Source organism: Papio anubis, chromosome 3 (genome assembly GCF_008728515.1).
Source record: "Papio anubis isolate 15944 chromosome 3, Panubis1.0, whole genome shotgun sequence".
Classification (NCBI taxonomy): Eukaryota; Metazoa; Chordata; class Mammalia; order Primates; family Cercopithecidae; genus Papio; species Papio anubis.
Window position 1 is genome coordinate 14,713,799 of NC_044978.1, and position 20,352 is coordinate 14,734,150.

General features: G+C 38.7%; 1 protein-coding gene across 1 annotated transcript in view; it reads right to left on the reverse strand.

The window, feature by feature from the left end:
* Positions 1–8,181: 8,181 nt before the first annotated feature.
* The window catches only part of ADAM29 (ADAM metallopeptidase domain 29), a 60,213-nt gene continuing 48,042 nt past the window's right edge, over positions 8,182–20,352 (reverse strand). The window contains exon 3 of the mRNA XM_009207892.2: positions 8,182–10,905. Within this exon, the coding sequence (XP_009206156.1) occupies positions 8,188–10,725 (2,538 nt within the window). The 5' untranslated portion in view covers positions 10,726–10,905 and the 3' untranslated portion in view covers positions 8,182–8,187. The remainder of the gene's footprint in view (positions 10,906–20,352) is intronic.

Below are 20,352 nucleotides of genomic sequence, written 5' to 3' on the forward strand. Positions count from 1 at the left end.
CTTGTTAAACAGTCCAACAATTTGTCAGACTTATGTAGGACAAGCAATTGAACCTACTCATAAAAAATTTTCAGTGTTACATTATTCATTATGTAGATAATATTTTTTGTGCTGCCTCCACTCGGGAAATATTACTCCAATGTTATAACCACTTGCAAAACTCGATTTCCCATGATGGTTTAATTATAGCTGTTGACAAAATTCAGATTACTACCCCTTACTCCTACTTGGGGACCTTAGTAAATGGCACTACCATTGTGCCACAGAAAGTAACCATACATAGGGATCAATTGAAAACATTAAATGACTTTCAAAAATTACTAGGGGACATTAATTGGATACAATCTGCTGTAGGCATTCCTACCTATGCCATAAGTAATCTATTTTCTGTCCTTAGAGGAGATCCTTGTCTCACTAGCCCTTGGCAATTAAAGTAGGCTCAGGCAGAGTTATAGCTGATTGAGATGTGAGTGAATAAAGCTCAAATAAACAGAATAGATCCAGAAAAGACTTCAGACTTATTGATTTTTCCAACTCAGCATTCACCTACTGGTGTTACTGTCCAAGAGCAGGACTTCTTTTTCTTCCACATACTAATTCACAGACTCTAACTCCTTATTTGGATCAAATTGCTACTCTGATAGGAAATGGGAGTACTCGAATTGTTAAATTACATGAATATGACCATGGAAAAATTATTGACCATGGAAAAATTATGTCCCTCTTATGAAGGCACACATATACAACAGGGCTTTATAAATAGTCTTACTTGGCAAACCCATCTAGCTGATTTCTTAGGTGTTCTTGATAATCAGTTTCCGAAAACAAAATTATTTCAATTTTTGAAATTAACTAATTGGATTCTCCCTAGAATAATTAAATTTAAATCAATTGAAGGTGCTGAAAATGTTTTTACAGATGGGTCTAGTAATGGTAAAGCTTCTTATTCTGGGTCAAAAAGTAAAGTTTTCCAGACACTCTAAACTTCAGCTCAAAAAGCAGAGCTTGTAGCTGTAATTGAGGTGCTGACTGCTTTTGAGATATCTGTCAATGTAATTTCTGATTCTTCATATGTGGCTCATTCTACACAGTTAGTTGAAAATGCTCAGCAACAATTCGACACAGATGAGCAACTGATGACTTTATTTGCCCAATTTCAAACAGCAGTTAGGAGAAGAATGCACCCTTTTACATCACTCACATTACGGCTCATACACCTCTTCCAGGAACTTTGACTGCAGGGAATCAAGTAGCTGATCACCTAGTTACTATTGCATTATCTAATCCTAAATACTTTCACAATTTAACTCATGTTAACACCTCTGGTCTCAAATGCAGATACAGCATAACCTGGAAATAAGCTAAAGCTATTATCTAATGATGCCCAACTTGCCAAATGGTGCATTCCTCATCTTTTACAGGAGGAATTAATCCTCGAGGATTGGAACCTAATTCTCTTTGGCAAATGGATGTCACTTATGTTCCTTCTTTTGGTAAATTGGCTAATGTTCATATATGTATACATACATTTTCTCACTTTGTTTGGGCTCCTGTCAAATGGGAATCTTCTGCCTATGTTAAATGGCATCTTCTGCAATGCTTCACAGTTATGGGCATTCCAGATTCAGTTAAAATGGACAATGCCCCAGGCTATAGTAGCCAAGCTCTAGCTACGTTTTTCTCTGTTTGGAATATTAAACACATTACTGGCATCCCATATAATTCACAAGGATAAACCATTGTGGAAAGAATGAATCTCTCCCTAAAACAGCAGTTACAAAAACAAAAAGGGGGAAACAGTGACTATGGGATTCCACATATGCAACTGAATCTAGTATTATTGACTTTAAATTTTTTGAGCCTGCCTATAGGCAAGATGCTGAACGACATCTACAGAAACCAGTGCAAAGACAGAAGCAGAACAACTGGTTTGGTGGAGAGATCCAATAACAAAAACTTGGGAAATAGGTAAAATAATAACATGAGGTAGAGGCTATGCTTGTGTTTCTCCAGGCCAAAACCAGCGGCCAATTTGGATACCATCAATACACCTAAAACCTTATCATGAGCCAGATGCTGAGGAAGAGATTTTGGGAGGCACCCGAAGACTCCCCAGTTGCAGCCATGTCGAGACTGACAATAAGTCCCCTTTCCTGCTTGTAGTGGGTAATTCAAAACTTGATCTCCCTAATCATCATATTACTTGTCAATAATGTATATTGTCTTCTTGTGTGAATTCTTCCTTGTATAATACTGATCATTCTATTTTAGTGGTAAGAGCCCTAGAAGGAGTATGGATACCTGTAAGGCTTTCCCATCCTTGGGAAGCCTCTCCTTCTGTGCATATTATTACTGAAATTCTTCAAAAGATTTTGAGGCACTTTTGGTGTTTCATTGCTACTTTAATTTTAATCATTATGTGATTGATTGCTGTCACAGCTACTGCCACGATAGCTGGAGTTTCTTTGCATTCCACAGTACAAACAGCAGACTATGTAAATAATTGGCAGAAAAATTCTACTCTGCTGTGGAATTCCCAAACTAATATAGATCAGAAATTAGCTAATCAAATCAATGATCTCCGACAAATTATAATATGGCTAGGAGATCAAGTAACTAGTTTAGAATTTAGAATGCTGTTACAATGTGACTGGAATACTTCTGATTTTTTCATTACTCCTCATTTGTATAATGAAACAGAGCATGAGTGAGACAGAGTTGAGACATTTAAAGGGTCATACTGGAAGTTTATCTTTGGATATTGCAAAACTGAAGGAACAAGTATTTCAAGCCTCTCAGGCACATTGACACTAACGCCAGGAACTGAAGTGCTTGAAGAAGCTTCAGATGGATTACCTCCTATTAAAATGGATCAAGACACTTGGAGGCTCTGTGATTTCAGTGATGATTGTGCTTTTAATTGGTGTTGTCTTTGTGTAGTCTGCAGATGCGGATCCCGAATTCTGTGAGAAGTAGCCCACTGTAAAAAAAGCTGCCTTTGCCTTTATTGCTTTGCAAAAACAGAAAGGGAGACATGCAGGGAACAATCCCTAAGCCTGCCATAAACAGGCCTTAAAGAAACTGGCCATAAACAGGATTTCTGCAGCAATGTGACATGCTTATCGTGGCTATCATGCACACTACTAGAAGTTGTTGGTTTACTGGAGCAGGACAAGGAACATCTGGCCCTCCAGGAGTTGAAAACTGCTCAAAACACAAACAATAGTAGGAGTGGCCTGCACCTTAACAATATGTTTTTGCTGTAGATAATCTGCCAGAACTTGTTTCTCTGCTCCTCACTGAGAATGCTTTGTTTCCCATAAGGAATGCTTTCAGTTAATCTATAATCTACAGAAGCAATGCTTATCACTACCTTGCTGTCAATAAATATGTGGGTCAAACTCTGTTCGTGGCTTTCAGCTCTGAAGGCCGTTAGCTTCTGACTCCCACTTTGGACTCTATTTCTGTGTTTTTGTCTTCAATTCCTCTAGTGCTGCTGGGTTGGGGTCTCCATGACCGAGCTGGTCTTGGTGTCTCCTGGTACCTGATATGCAGCCATTGAATTGGCAAAATTGTTTTCTCCATTCCTGTCCAAAGCCCCATGAGAAGCAATTTGACTTCAGTTGGCGAGGCTCACAATATACCTTTACTATTATACCTAAGGGGTATATCAACTCTACAGCTTTATGTCATAATCTTATTTGGAGAGACCTTGATCACTTTTCACTCCCACAAGATATTGCACTGGAAAATTGCATTGGTGACATTATGCTGATTGGAGCGAGTGAGCAGGAAGTAGCAAACACATTGGACTTATTAGTGAGATATTTGCATGCCAGAGAATGGGAAATTAATCTAACTAAAATTCAGGGACCTTCTACCTCAGTAAAATTTCTAGGGGTCCTGTGGTGTTGGAACTGTCGAGATAACCCTTCCAAGGTGAAGGATAGGTTGCTGCATTTGGCCCCTCCTGCTATCAAAAAAGAGGCACCAAACCTAGTGGGCCTATTTGGATTTTGGAGGCATCGCATTCCTCATTTGGGTGTGTTACTCCAGCGTGCATTTATCAAGTGACCCGAAAAACTGCGTGTTTTAAGTGGGTTCCAGAACAGGAGAAGGTTCTGCAAGAGATCCTTGAAAAATGATGAAAGCTGCTCTGCCACTTGGGCCATATGACCCCACAGATCCAATGGTGCTTGAGGTGTCAGGGGCTGATCGGGATGCTGTTCGCAGCCTTTGGCAGGCGCCCATAGGTGAATCAGAGCAGAGGCCCCTAGGATTTTGGAACAAGGCCCTGCCATCTTCTGCAGATAACTACTCTTCTTTTGAGAGACAGCTCTTGGCCTGTTACTGGGCTTTGGTGGAAATTGAATGTTTGACTATGGGTCAGCAAGTCACCATGTGACCTGAACTGCCTTTCATGAGCTGGGTGTTTCCTGACCCATTTAGCCATAAATTAGGTCATGCACAGCAGCATTCCATTATCAAATGAAACTGGTATTTACGTGATCAGGCTCGAGTAGGTCCTGAAGGTGCAAGTAAGTTGCAAGAGGAAGTGGCTCAAATGCCCATGGTCTCCACTGTGGCAACCCTGCCTTCTCTTAACCAGCCTGCACCAATGGCCTCATGAGGAGTTATCTATGATCAGTCGACAGAGGAAGAGAAGACTAGGGCCTGATTCACAGATGGTTCTTTATGATATGCAAGCATCACTGGAAAGTGGACAGCTGCAGCACTACAAACCCTTTCTAGGACATCTCTGAAGGACAGGCGTGAAGGGAAATCTTCATTCCCGGTGCAGAGAACTTTGAGCAATGCACCTGGTTGTGCACTTTGCATAGAAGGAGAAATGGCCAGATGTGCAATTCTATACTAATTCACGGCTATAGCCAATGGTTTGGCTAGATGGTCTGGGACTTGGTACAAGTATGATTGAAAAATCAGTGACAAAGAATTTTGGGGAAGAGGTATGTGGATGGAACTCACTGAGTGGTCAAAAACTGTGAAGATATTTGTATTCCATGTGAGTGCTCACCAATAGGTGACCTCAGCAGAGGAAGATTTTAATAATCAAGTGGATAAGATTATCTTTTCTGTGGATACCACTCAGCCTCTTTCCCCAGCCACCCCATCATCACCCAGTGGGCCTATGAATAAATGGCCATGGTGGCAGGGACAGAAGTTATGCATGGGCTCAGCAACATGGACTTCCATTCACCAAGGCTGATTTGGCTAAGGCCACTGCTGGGTGCCCAGTTTGCCAGCAGCAGAGACCAAAACTGAGCCCTTGATTTAGCACCATTCTTCAGGGTAATCAGTCAGTGACCTGGTGGCATGTTGATTATATTGGACCTATTCCATCATGGGAAGAGTAGAGGTTTGCCCTCACTGAAATAGACACTTAATCTGGATATGGGTTTGCCTATCCTGCATGCAATGCTTCTGCCAGACTACCATCTGTGGACTCACAGAATGCCTTATCCACCATCATGGTATTCCACTCAGCATTGCCTCAGGCCAAGGCACTTACTTTACAGCTAAAGAAGGGTAGCAGTGGGCTCATGTTTATGGAATTCACTGGTCTTACCACGTTCCCCATCATTCTGAAGCAGCTGGATTGATAGAATGGTTGAATGGCCTTTTGAAGTCACAATTACAATGCCAACTAGGTGACTATACTTTTCGTGGTTGGGGCAAAGTTCTCTACAAGGCGGTATATGCTCTGAATCAGCATCTGATATAGGGTACTGTTACTCCCATAGCCAGGATTCATGGCTCCAGGGATCAAGGGGTGGAAGTGACACCAATCATCATTACCCATAGTGATCCACTAGCAACATTTTTGCTTCCTTCTTCCATGACATTATGTTCTGCTGGCCTAGAGGTCTTAGTTCCAGAGGGAGGAATGCTGGCACCAGGATACACAACAATGATTCCATGAAACTGGAAGTTAAGATTGCCACCTGGACACTTTGTGCTCCTCATACCTTTAAGTCAACAGGCTAAGAAGGGAGTTACAGTGTTCTCTGGGGTGATTTACCCAGATTATTAAGATGAAATCAGTCTATTACTCCACAAGGTAAGGAAGAGTATGCATGGAATACAGGGCATCCCTTAGTGTTGCCATGCCCTGTGATAAAGGTAAATGGGAAACTACAACAGCCCAATCCAGGCAAGACTACAAATGATCCAGACCCTTCAGGAATGAAGCTTTGGGTCACTCCACCAGGAGAAAAAAAAAAAGGACCTGCCGAGGTGCTTGCTGAAGGCAAAGGGAATACAGAATGGGTAGTAGAAGGTAATCATCAATACTAGCCATGACCACGTGATCAGCTGCAGAAACGAGGACTGAAATTGTCATCAGTATTTCCTCCTTCTTTTGTTAAAAACATTTTTGTGCATGTATACACTTGCACTAAGAAAATATCTTCATTTTATCTCCTTTCTCATTTATCATGTAACTAGATTTATTGACTTCATATCAGCATTTAAGTATTGTTAATTTTATGTAATAGTATTTGGGTTGGAGATTGGTGAGTTTCCAGTTGTACGAAGGATAGTTGTATTATTTTAGGCATAATCATGACCGTATTATTGTCTTTATTTGAAGATTATGCATGATCTCAGGAGAGGCGTATGGGTTCAAGTTGACAGAGGGTGGACTTGCGATGGTTAATATTGAGTGTCAGCTTGATTGGATTGAAGGATACAAAGTATTGATTCTGGGTGTGTCTGTGTGGGTGTGGCCAAAGGAGATTAACATTTGAGTCAGTGGGCTGGGAAAGGCAGACCCACCCTTAAACTGGGTTGCCACAATCTAATCAGCTGCCAGCACAGCTAGAATATATGCAGGCAGAAAAATGTGAAAAAGGAGACTGACCTAGCCTCCCAGTCTACGTCTTTCTCCTATGCTGGATGCTTCTTGCCTTCAAACATCAGACTCCAAGTTATTCAGTTTTGGAACTCGGACTGGCTTTCTTTGCTCCACAACCTGTAGATGGCCTATTGTGGAACCTTGTGATTGTGTGAGTTAATACTTAATAAACTCCCCTTTCGCTCTCTCTCTCTGTGTGGTGTGGGGTGTGTGTGTGTGTGTGTTTGTATTCTAGTAGTTCTGTCCCTCTAGAGAATCCTAATACACCATTTCACCATTGATGGGCACCTAGGTTGATTCCATGTCTTTGCTGCTGTGAATAGTGCTGTGCTTCATCTCATTTTATAACCAGAGGAACCCAGATGTTGAAAGAGAACTATTATTATTATCCCACCTTATTTTGAAGTAAACTGTCTATAAGTTTAAGTAATTTTCCAGAGACAGTGAAGGGCAATGGTAAAAAACAAACAAACAAACAAACAAAAACTCTGAAAATTAAAAGTAAATTAAAAAAATAAAGCATATGATGCCGCCTCACTTCTGCTTCATCCATGGCATCAAGATTAGTACTATAACAGAGCTCAGTCAGAAAAAGGGAAACCATATGAGTGATTTTGGAGGGATATAATTAAATATAAGTAATTGGGTAAACAGCAGTTGAAGAACAGAACAAGTTAAGGTAGACACCATGCTACTAATTGGCTATTAAATATGAACTACTAATTGCAAAAAAATGGTTACATTCATGAAGCTAAGTAGCAAGTGGAAAAGATTGGGGTTAGTTGAACCTAGAAGATGGTAGGACTGACCCAACGGATCTCATACTCAGAATTCTAACAATAGGTATTTCTCAGCTGGTGCTAGAAGTTTGGGACATTTGTATAGAGCTCAAAGAACTGAAATCCAGAACCCTGAGTGTAACACACCAGACAGCAGACAACGAAGTTTTTCTGGAGTGTGTTTTAAAAAAGTAGGGGAATATTAAAACCAAGTATTGTTACCAGTGTAAAATCTATTATTCAGGAAACACTGATAAACAGGAAGAAAAGAGATCTCCCAGATTTCTAATTTCCTATTCTTTCTCCCTGTTGCAAATCCCTATGGGATGAGGGCTGGTTTAGCAGAAATATGGTTCCTGCAAAGTAGAACGAAAGAGAAGAAAGGATTTGGAAGCTGAAAAACAACAAGTTAAAAATTGGTATGCCACACATATGCCATGGTTTTTTAAGGAAATATAAAGTGGCAAGGTTTTCAGAAAAATAAACTTTCAAATTATTTAAAACAATGAAGAGTAAGTAGAAACATACTAGGAATTATTTTTTTAATGTACCTTTTCCAGATACAGATTTTGGAAATGGTACTGATTGCTTTGGTTTCCCACTTTGACTCCGGGAAGGTGTCATATGAGGTTGACTCTGGGAGGGTGTCACCCAAGGTTGGCTCTGGGAGGGTGTCACAGGACGCTGACTCTGGGAAGGTGTCAACTGAGGTTGCCTCTGGGAGGGCATCACAGGAGGTTGACTCTGAGAAGGCATCACCCGAGGTTGACTCTGGGAGGGTGTCACAGGAGGTTGACTCTGGGAAGACGTCACAGGAGGTTGACGCTGGGAGGGTGTCACAGGAGGTTGACTCTGGGAAGATGTCACAGGAGGTTGACTCTGGGAAGGTAACTCATGAGGTGGATGCAGAATTTTTTCCTCTTCTTTTGCAGATCGAGTTTGAACATCTTGCTGCTTTTTTATTGGCTTATTTTTTTTACAAAGTCGATAAAGACAATATAATAAGATAAACAAAACAATAAGCAACAATAAACACAGATAACAAAACTTCTTTTTCTTCTTTCTCTTAGGGGGTGGGCCACTGTCAATACTACCTCCATAGCCTTGTATCAGGCAGTTGGGAGGGTCCCACAAATAATTGCAATGGCAGTGATGTTTATTGTTACAGATGCCCCTCTTGTTACAAAATGCAGGTGAGCAATTACTATTCAAGATGGTTATATGGACACAGTGCCTGTGGATGCATATATGATCTATCCCACACTCTGTTCCATCTTTCACTTCACCAATATCAGGTCCCTTCATCCCCAAATGGTAATCAGTACTCCAGCACATTATATCATTGAAGCGAGCCCAATGAATAGTAGTATGATCACTCAAACTGGGAATCTCTGTCACATTCTCACACTGAATTCTTCCACACTGGACATCTGAGATATTACACTTGATATATGAAGCATTTTTGATACCACAGTGACCAACACGTTCACCTAAGGTGTTCAATTGTTTGTAGCAAGTCTGACTCGCGGTATTTGCCCCTGCACCAAAAATCCTCCTACACTGTTCATTGCGGTCATGACAACTCTTTTCATAGCAGTAGGACCTCTCCTTACAGGGAATTCCGTCTTCCACATAAACGTCATCTGGGCACTTATGGGAAGTACCATTGCACCACTCTGGAAGATCACATTCATTGGCCTCCTTTCTACACACTTCCCCTGATGGTAGGAACTTGCAGTCTTTGCAACAAAGCCCAAAAGCACAAGTAGAACCATCGGTCAGAGTGCAGTTTGACAGACAGCAGGGATCTTTTGCACAATGCTTTAAAGGGCCACAGTCACACTCCTCTCCTTCTTCAACAACACCATTCCCACAGCGCTTCCTATTAAAGATGTCCTTTGTGTGTAGATTTTCAAGCAAACACTTTGTCTTCTCTACAGTGTGTGCCCAAAAATCACCATAACTACAATTGCTAAATTTAGTTATTGGTGGGTTAACTTCATGCATTATGCATAGATATTGTGAACAACGACATGTACCATAATCATGATTCATGCCCAAATTATGACCTAGATGATGAGCCACTGCAATTGAGAAAGTGCCCAAAGTTTTGTTCATGAAAGTAACAATTGCACAACTGCGGTCTAGTGTACACATTCCGCTAACAGCTCCTATGCCACTTAACCCTCTTAATCCTCGACTTGTGAAAATATGGGAGGTGTCATGTCGTAACCGGGGAGTCATGTTGTCCAACTTCCACTTGCAATATAGGTGCAAAGACTTCCTTACATCATCTATTACAATGAAGTTTTTATTAGTCCAGATCTCCAAACCAAATAATAACACCTTAACACCAATTACATCAAAAATGGAATCCACTATATTAAAAATAACATATAGATCCTCCAGCAACTGTGAGTCATTCCTTTTATAACGAATGTATAGATAATTATCAATGACAACTACCATTTCAATAATTCTAAAATGAATCCACCAGCCTACGTAAGAACTTTGCTTCAGAGTGGAATTATCAATTTCTTCAAATTCCATTCGGCATGTTATTTCATTTTGCATAAATCCGGATCTCATGGTTGAAAATTGTTTCTCCTGACTGTCCATCTTATATACCAGATGTTCAAATGTGGTAGAAAATGCTAAGGGCTTGATTTCATAAGCAATGTCATTTATCTGTAATATTCCTTGAAAGCCCCCAAAACAGGTACTGAGGGAAACCAGGGATTCTGGGTCCCCTTCCACATAACCATGATAGTAGCAGTTATTCTGGACAAAAGGTTGGTCCTCAAGGATAGCACCCTGGTCTGTGTAAGTGAACACAGGGAGGTGTTTGGAGAACAAAAACTTCTTGACCTTTATGTGGATAATGTGTTTCTGACCTCCAAAGGGAAGGATATAGGAGAGCCAGCCTGGAGGTTTCATGCCTCTGGCAGTGCCAGTTATCCTCACAGGAATCACCACATCCGGAGGGCTGTGATATTGGGGGTGCTCAACCTGGATGTGTCCAGAACAGGACAGAAACACCCCAAGCCAATGCAGCAGGAGTAACACCTTCATGTTCAACAGGGTTTCAAATCACAGTGATTTTGAAGTCCCTGTTATGGAAACACTGGTCCGGAGCAGAAGTCAGGGCTGGAGTCACAGGTGGTGCGGCTCCTTCTTCTGAGTTGGTCAGTGTGTAGTGCTAATCATTAAAGATCCATCTTCTGGGAGAATTGAACCATCAGAGCTGCAGCACTATAAATAAAATGAAAAGCAGCATGTGGATGAGTGTACAGAAATTTTTCTTATAAGAGAATCCAGTGGGGAAGAGCAGAAAGAGAAAAAAACATGAGATAAAAGTGATTAGTGCTTTGATCAAGAAATGACTCAAGAAATTGCCTAGAATTTCCTCTTAAATATTGACAGGGAAAAGGGAATAGGGAGTGTACAGAAAATAAAACTTGGCCATACACAGATAGTTATTGAATATAAGTGATGGGAAATGGATCCACTATACATTTCTTTAAATATGTAATTATTTGCAAATATTTCCACAATAATTAAAACAAAAAGTTTTAAGGGTAAGTTGAACTTATATGTTAAGTTTCTGAGACAGTTTCAATTTATACATGTTAAATTGTCATAAACATTAATAGCTTTTCTATTTGATTTCAGATGATAAATTAGTTGAAAACATTATCTAAGAGACATTTTAAAAAACCATTCTTATGTTATTTTAAATTTTTTTGGACTTACTGTATACCTTTCTGTGGCATGATATTTATTTAATTTTCTGTTTCTTCCCTAACTTCCTCTTCTTACTAGACTAGTCAGCAGAAAGATCCTCAACAGCATCATTTCAGTCTTTCACAAATATTAGTATCTCATATAATGCCTGGCTTAATTCTTTATGTAATAAATAATGGTTGACTTGAAGCTGATTGTTCTTGGAGTGAAATAAATATTACCCAAAATATGTTTACACTTTATTATGTTTTTAAAGAAGAACATTATTCAACATCTATGGTAAATGCATGCTCTGGAACAAAGTTGTATAGTTTCAGTTTTTCCTGATCTTTCCTTCTAAATACAATTTAATACTCTGAAACAAGTCAATGGAAAAAATAAAAAGATTCTGAAAACTCATGGATATAGAGAATAGAAGGATGGTTGATAAAAAGAAAAACTCTGACTAGTGACCTTTGGACTTGAGGAAGGTCAGTTATCTGAGTTTCTTCTTATCTTTCATGTATATCCCAAACTGGATTCTGGACAGATCTTTAACCCCAAACCTCCAACAGGCACAGACAATCAATCAATCAATCAATCAATCAATCACTAAGAGGTTTCCCTTTCTGGCCAAATGACTAAGAATGGAAAAGCTGAGCAAAGACATGGTGAAGTGCTCCAGCCCCTTTGTTAGAGTCAGGGAGTCGGGACACATGTGTGTGTTGATTCACCCACAGTGGCTGTTTCAGACTTGGCAGACCCACCAAAAACACACTCCATATTCAGTGCACTGGTGGGCTGTCCGTTCCACACATATTGGCAACATCACAGCACCGGATGACTAACTTAACCCTCATTCAATAACCAGGTAACTAGCTAACTGATCTGCCTTCAGAAGCATCAGTGAAGCCCTACCTCGCTGATATAACACTGCTGTAGAATTAGGCCAGTGAAATGGAGCCTGAATGAGCCACAGAAGTATTATCCATAAAGCCTGATATTTCCTAGCCCTCTGTCCAATGACACAGGAAGACCAAAGCCTGGTGGTTTCTGCTCCTTCCATCTTCAGGAGTGAAAGTGGCCCAGTGACATGAATGGCCTAGAAAGGGCCTTTTGTCCCAGACGGCACCAGCAATGATTGAGCTGAAACTCCTTCAGAATCAAAAAAGCAAAGTAAAGTATAATAATATTGAGAGAGCTATCAAAATTAAACATTTCTGGAACTCAGCCCACAAAAGCACACCAGAATATACACTCTAAACATAGAAAGGCAACTATCTTTTAAAATAGAAAATTTAAAAAGGATCAAGCATCTCCTACAGAGTGACATCAGCAAAATGGCAGAGTGGGTAGTTCTGCACCATCCTACTCCCCAGAACATATTTCAACAACAATTTTTGAACACATTATCTTTGTAAGAAATTCTGAAGCTAATTGAACGACTACCACACCCTGGGAAAAAGAAAAATCAGAGTTACCAAAGTTGGCAGGGAGATTCAGAATACCCTCTCAGTGGAGTCCCTGTCCTCAGTGTACTGCCATACAATCAGAAAGAGAACCCCTAGTGCCCAGCTTCACCCAGTCATTGGAAGAGATTGATTTGTGTCCAGTACTCCAAACTTTTTGAAGAGCCTTTATACACGAATTACTTATGTCAGTTGGAGCTCTGACTGGTCTACCACAATCTAGCTTTCTGCAGAGGATGGAGATGATGGTTTCATCTGGTGGATGCCACAGACCCCTGCTCCTAACCCAATTTCTTGGCATTGAGTAAGCAAATAAGAAATCCCAGCTTTCAGCTTCCTGCTATGGAGGAAGAGCACTGATCTTTGTATCTGACACTACAACTTTTTAATGGCTGCCTAAAGATCTAGCAGCTATCTAACTAGTTTTGGAGGTCAAATGGGTCTGGCACAGTCTAGACACCTGTGGGAGAATGGAGATGCAGCTCGAGCCAGTAGACAGCATAGATCCTCCCTACTTCTCAGTACTTAGAGAGCAGGCAAAAAATTCCAGCTTTCAACTTTCTCCTGGGATTGGGGAGGGTGTGGAAGACTTGATTAGTGCATGCAATGCCCAAATTTCTCCAGGGCTCTCCAAAGAACTGGCATCTTACTAACCAGTCTTAGGGCTCTGAGAGGCCTATCACAGTCTAGCTCCCAGGGAGGAAAATAGATGGAGGCTAGTGCTGGTGGACACCATAGATCCTCCCTCCTACTCAGCACAGAGCAAGCAGAAAAAACATCCAAAGTCTCAGCTTTCTTCTAGAGAAGAAAAGAATTGATCATGTGCCCAGGATCCAACCTCTCCAGGACTACAGAAAGAACTGGTATGAGACTTGCCACTCTTGGATTTCTGATGAGTCTGGTACAGTCTAGACACCTGGGATAAAATATTAATAGAAATGGTAGTTTGAACTGGTTGATACAATAGTTTCCCACCCCAGGTCAGCACAGAGGAGTAGACAAAAATCACACCTGTTTCTTTTCATGGAGAGAGAGAGAGTTATTAGAAGGACTAGAATCTCTGGCTTTGTTGGTTGGTGGAGATCTCCTCCTATACAAGAATAGTATGTAAAGACTGAGAGAGGGCTTTCTGTGTCTAATGTGCAAATATCAACACAGATAACTAAGGAAAATGTAGACACAGGCAAAGATGTTCCAAACAAAGAAGAGAGAAATCTTCAGAAACCAACCCTAATGAAACATCATTATATAATTTACCTGATTTAGAATGCAAAATATGATACACAGATGTTTATGGAGGTCAAGAAAACAACACAGAAACAAAGTTAGAATTTCAACAAAGCAATAGAAAATATTTTTAAAGTACCAAAACAGAAATCTTGAAGCTGAGGAATGCAATAACTGAATTAAATTATTTAATAGAGAGCTTCAACAATGGACTAGGAGAAGGAGAAGAAACAATCAGTGAACTTGAAAACATATCATTGGAAATGATTCAGTCAGTAGAGTAGAAAGAACAAAAATGAGAGGAGAAAACTTAAGAAACTGATAGGACCTCTTCAAGGACACCAATATAAGCATTAAGGAAGTGTCAGAGGAGAAAAAGGAAGGGGCCAGAAAGCCTATTTAAAGAAATAATGGCTGAACACTTCCCAAATCTGAGGAAGGCAATAGACTATCAGATCCATGAAGCCCAAAAGTTTCCAAATAAGATGAACTCAAATAAATCAACATTGTGGCACATTGTAATCAAATTGTAAAAAGTCAAAAACAAAGTGTATTTTGAGATAAAGAGAAAAGTGACTTGTCACATAAAAGAAAATGTCCATGAAACTATTTGTGAATTTTTCAGCATCAACTTTGCAGGCCACAGGGAGTGGGATGATACATTCAAAGTTCTAAAAGAAAAGAAACTGCCAACCAAGAACACTATACCTGGCCTTTAATAGTGGAGGAGAGATACAGACTATTTAAAATAAACAAAAGCTGAGAGAGATCATCACCAATAGCATATTACCTGCCTTAGAAAAATGTTAAAAGGAGTTCTTCAAGTTGAAATGATAGGATACTAAACTGCAACACCATAGCATAAGAAAGTACGAAACTTGATAATAAAAGTAAGTATAGGGACAGATACAGATATTGTATTACTGCAAAAGTGATGTATAAATGACTATTATTTTTTATTCATTACAAATATGTTATTGTATATATTTAAGGTATACAACATGATGTTTTCATATACATATACATAATAAAATGATTACTACAGTAATAATGACTTTTAATTCTAGTATAAAAGTCAAAAGACAAAAATATTAAAAAACTAAATAAAATATGTTAAAAGATACACAATATGAATAGATGTAAACTGCAGCAACAATAAAACAAAGTGTGGGGTAGGGTGTTAGAGCTCCTGTGTGTGACTGCAGAGATTATTCTAGAGTTTCTGTGTGCTATTGAACTTATCAGCTTAAACTAGACTATTAAGTAGTTTTTAAAATAAAGAGAAGCAAAATTAATAAACTTTGGCTAGACAAAGAAAAAGAGAAGACTGAATATCAGAAATGAAAGAGGCAACATCAATACAGATGCCACAGAAATAAAATGCAGCATAAGATAACACTATGAAAGGGATTTTCAGGGAATGTTTTGGCAACAATATAGATTTTAATACTACCATAGCATGCTTATTTTTCTTTTAGCTTTTCTGTTAGTTTCCTATGGCTGCTGTAACAAATTACCACAATCGCAGTGTCTTAAAGCAACACAAATGTATTACCTTATAGTTCTGCAGTTCTGAAGGCTAAAATGAGTTTCATTGGCCAAAACGAAAGTGTCAGCAGGACTGAGTTTCTTTTTGGAGGTTAAAAGGGAAAAATCTGTTTCTCATTCCCTTCCATCTTCTAGAAGCCACCCACATTAATGGCTCATAGACTTACTCCTTCAATTTTCAAGGGTGTTTAGAGGTAGCAGGTCAAATCATACTCATATCACTTCATTTTGACTCTGCCTCTTCTGCTTCCCTCCTTCACTTATAAGAACCTTTGGAATTGAATTGGACTCACAGCATAATACAGGGAAATCTCCTTATTTTAAGGTCATCTGATTAGCAACCTTGATTCCATCTGCAACCTTGATTACCTTTACCATGTAAATTGGAATCCTTGTCGGTTTCAGGGATTACGACAGGAACATTTCTGGGAGACAGTTATACCACCCACTTCATCCTGTTTATTGTATTCATCTTCCTAATAACTAATCCTATTGTCTTTTAATCAGTGTATATTGTTTTTTTGTGAATTTTTCTTCCAGGAATGTAGAGTCCATATATTTTTCTCTTGTACCTATCAAGGTGTTGTAATATAAACATGATATCATTTACAGTCAGTGAGGATGTGAGGAGACAGGTGCCTTCTAACACAGAATATAGAATGATAAATCAAGCCCCAGGCTGCAGAGAAAATGTGGCAAAATGGTCAAGATCCAGAGTTTCCTTTTAAGAAATTAATCAAGAGTAATATTAAGTAATTTAATCAAATATTTCAGTTTCTGTTAAGATTTTAGGTATTTGATAGCAAAATTATTCTGGGAAGAAATAACTTGTGAGTATTAAATCAGAAGGAAAGGCCATGAAATGAAGACATTCCAAGTAGTGGGTGTCTGTACTGGAGAAACCATATCTGTAGTGGAGAAAGCATATCAGTTTATGTGATTGTTTCATCTTAACCACCCAACAATTCAGTGTTGGTTTATGAAAATCAATAAGCATTAAATGAGTCCAAGCAGTTTCATGACAGGACTTAATTCTAGAGAACTGCATTACCTTCTTGGATGAGCCAAACTGTTTTAATACATAGGGATTGCATATAAATTGCTCTAGTTGCTACCAAACTCAGGAAATATCCAGTGCTTTTCCTTTCATACCATTTCTTGCTGTATGCAATGTTTCCCCTTTCATCATCAAATGCATTAAGGCGAGTCAAAAGCTTTTGAAGGAAATTAGCACATTTTGAAATATTACAGAGTTTTAAAGGATGTGAATTAAATGAAGCAATATATGAGAGCCTCTTTGTGAACAACTTAACAAATTTTGGAAAATAGCAAAAGAGGATAGACAGAATATAAATTAAGTATTCAGATATGTTTCTTAGAAACTCCAAGTACTAAAGCTAATTCAGGTAACCACCAAGTACCAAAGTTAATTCAGGTATTACTTTATTATTATTATTAAAGTAATAGTAATAATAAAATGAAAAGAAGAGATTATAAAAGAAAAATCTGGTTACCACAATGAGATGAACAAACTTACGTATACATTTAATTAGAATGTTGAGAGAATAAAATGAGAAAAATAAATTAACAGTTTGAAGCCCCTTTGATTCACTATTTCAAAACTTCAGATATGTGTTTCTGATTGAAAACAAACTCAAAAAGTGTTAGAAGTTCCATGGCTTTATTGAATTATCTTAGAAAGAGGTGAAGCTGCAATATGTTTTAATAAGGGAGGCACTAGCAAACTCATACAAATGCAAGCTAGCACAATTAAATTTTCTATGCAAATATGTACACAAAGTGTTTAGATGGGCAATATATACTGGAAAACATACATACAGGATTATATGAGCAGGTACACTGCCAGTTTGAACTGAAAGACAAAGTGATTACATGAAATGAAGGAAGGCTCTTGGATTTCTATTTTTTAGGACTGAATTATTTTGCTATTCTGCTACAAATATATGCTATTCTTCAAGAGAATGGAAGAATTATCCCAAAGGCAATTCAAAGATCATTTGGGATGCCTCTTTGGTCTCAAAGAGTGAGGGACATGACCTTGACTAACCCAGACCAGGTACTAGGCCCCATAAATCCTTGAGGGTATGACCCATGACCAGCAGAGCCATGGAGGCAGAAGTGCTGCCCCAGTGCTTCTGAAAGGCAGAGCATCAAACCAGACAGGATCAGCATGTTAATATTTAATGATATTTGCCTTGCTAGGTTTTGGACTATCTTGAGATAAATTATCATTCCTTTCTTCAGATTTTTACCTTTGGAATAGGATGTGTATCCTACTCCTGTCCCATATCTGTATTTTGAAATTGTATACCTTATCTAGTTTCACAGTTTCATAGCTGGAGGGATATTTAGTTTCAGGGTGGATTTTACTTGGAGTCTCACCTATATCTGATTTTTAAAAATGCTTAGAAGAGGCTTTGAATTTTAGACTTCAGAGTTGATGCTGAAATGAAATAAGGCTCTTAGGGCTGTTAAAATGGAATGAATATGCAGTCAGCCTTCCATATCTGTGGGTTCCACGTCCACAGATTCAACCAACTGTGAATCAAACATATTTGGAAAAAAAATTGCGTCTGTACTGAACATGGGCAGATTCGGTTTTCTTGTCATTTACTCCCTAAACAATACAGGACAGCAAATATTTACACAGTAGTTACATTGCATTAGGTAATACAAGTAATCTAGAGATGATATGAAAGGACCTGCATAAGTTATATGCAAATATTACACCATTTTAGAAACTTGAACTTCTGGGTTTTGGTATCTGCAAGAGGTCCTGGGACCTCCTTGGATATCAAGGGATGACTGCATTTTGCTTTTGAGAAAGACATGAATTTGTTGTACTAGGGCCCAATGCTATGGACCGAATTGTGTACCCACTCATTCATATGTTGAAGCCCTAATCTTCATTGTAACATTATTTGGAGTGGAGTCTGTGGATGTTAATCAGGTTTAAATGAGGTCATGAGAGCAAGGCCCCCATGATGAGATTCATGCCTTTATAAGAGGATGAAGACACCACATCTCTCTTCCTCTGAAATACGGACACAGAAAGACGGCAGTCGTAGGCAAACCATTTTTTTAAGAGCCAAAAAGGGCTCCCAACAGACATCAAATCTGCTGCTGCCTCTATCTTGGTATTTCAAGGCTCCATAATCACATGAGCCAGTTTCTTATAATTAACCTCATGTTTCTTACAATCATATATAGGTAGGTAGGTAGGTAGGTAGGTAGGTAGGTAGGTAGGTAGATAGATAGATAGATGATAGATAGATAGATAGATAGATAGATAGATAGATAGATAGATAGAGCTTGATGTGGTTTCTCCCCATGAAAACTCATATAAAAATTTGATCCCCGATGTAGTAGTATTGGAAAGTGGGGCCTGGTATGTGATGTTTAGGTCATGGGGGTAGACCTCTTACGAATATATTCATGCACTTATTTGGGGGAGTGAGTTCTCACTGTTGAGAGAATGGGTTATTTCTCATGAGAGCTGGTTGTTCAAAAAGAATCTGGCTTCCTTGGTTTCTCTCTCTGCTGCTTCCTCCCTTACCCTCTGATCTTTTTGCACCCTTCTGCTTTCTGCCACGAGAGGAAGCAGCATGAGGGAGTCCCTCACAAGATCTAGAATCATGAACCAAATAAACCTTTTTCTTTATAAAACATCCAGCCTCAAGTATTCTGTTATAGCAACACTAAATGGACTAATACATATATATAGTCCTCTTTTTCTCTGTAAAATGATTATTAAATATTTTGGTGGTGTGAGTCAGTAGCTAATAATTGCTAGAGTTGGCTCTAGAATCCAGTTCTCTTTGACTTTCATAAACCACCACCTCCTGTTCATTGATTTTCTGTGTTTTTTATTTTATTTTTTGCCTACTCACCTGGCCAAACACTTATGAACATGTACATAAAGAATTTTGCAAATACAAGAAACATTTCATAAATCATCTTTTAAAAAATAAGGTACCCATAATCTTGTGGTTAAATTCAACTTTCTATGTTGAGTTTTACTTGTACATATTTATATTTAATTTTTAATTAAATTTCTTAATTTATCTGACCCCCTGCATTCCATAAACTCAATTTTAACAAGGTACAGTACTGTATCAATGCATTTAAAGTTTGTCCTTGAGAATGTAAGATCTAGTCCAAAAAATATTAGTTACATAGTAAAATATTTTTAGTAAAATAGATAGATTATGGTCTCCTAAGAATCTGTTCTAATTTTCTTCATGTTTCATATTTTCTTAATTATTTTGAGGTTTCTTATCTTTACGCTTCTGTACTGTCTGCAATGCTGTGTTAGTTTAGAAGGGCTGCCAAAACGAAAGTATATTATCACAGACTGAGTGGCTTAAACAATTTATTTTCTCAGTTATGGTATCTAGAAGTCTGAGATCAAACTGTTGGCAGGTTTGGTTTCTCTTGGAACCTTCCCACTTGGCTTGTAGATGGCTGTCTTCTGACTGGGGCCTTATATGTTTTTTTCTCTGTACATATAATCTTTGATGCCTCTTGTGTGTACTAATTTTCTCTTCTTACAAGGACACTGGTCAAATTGGATTCGAGCCCACCCTAATTACTTCATTTAATCTTAATCATCTCTTTATAGAACCTATCTCCAAATGCAGTCACATTGTCAAGTACTGGGGGTTGGGCCTTCAAAACATACATAATTTATAGAAAAAAAATATTATCCTAG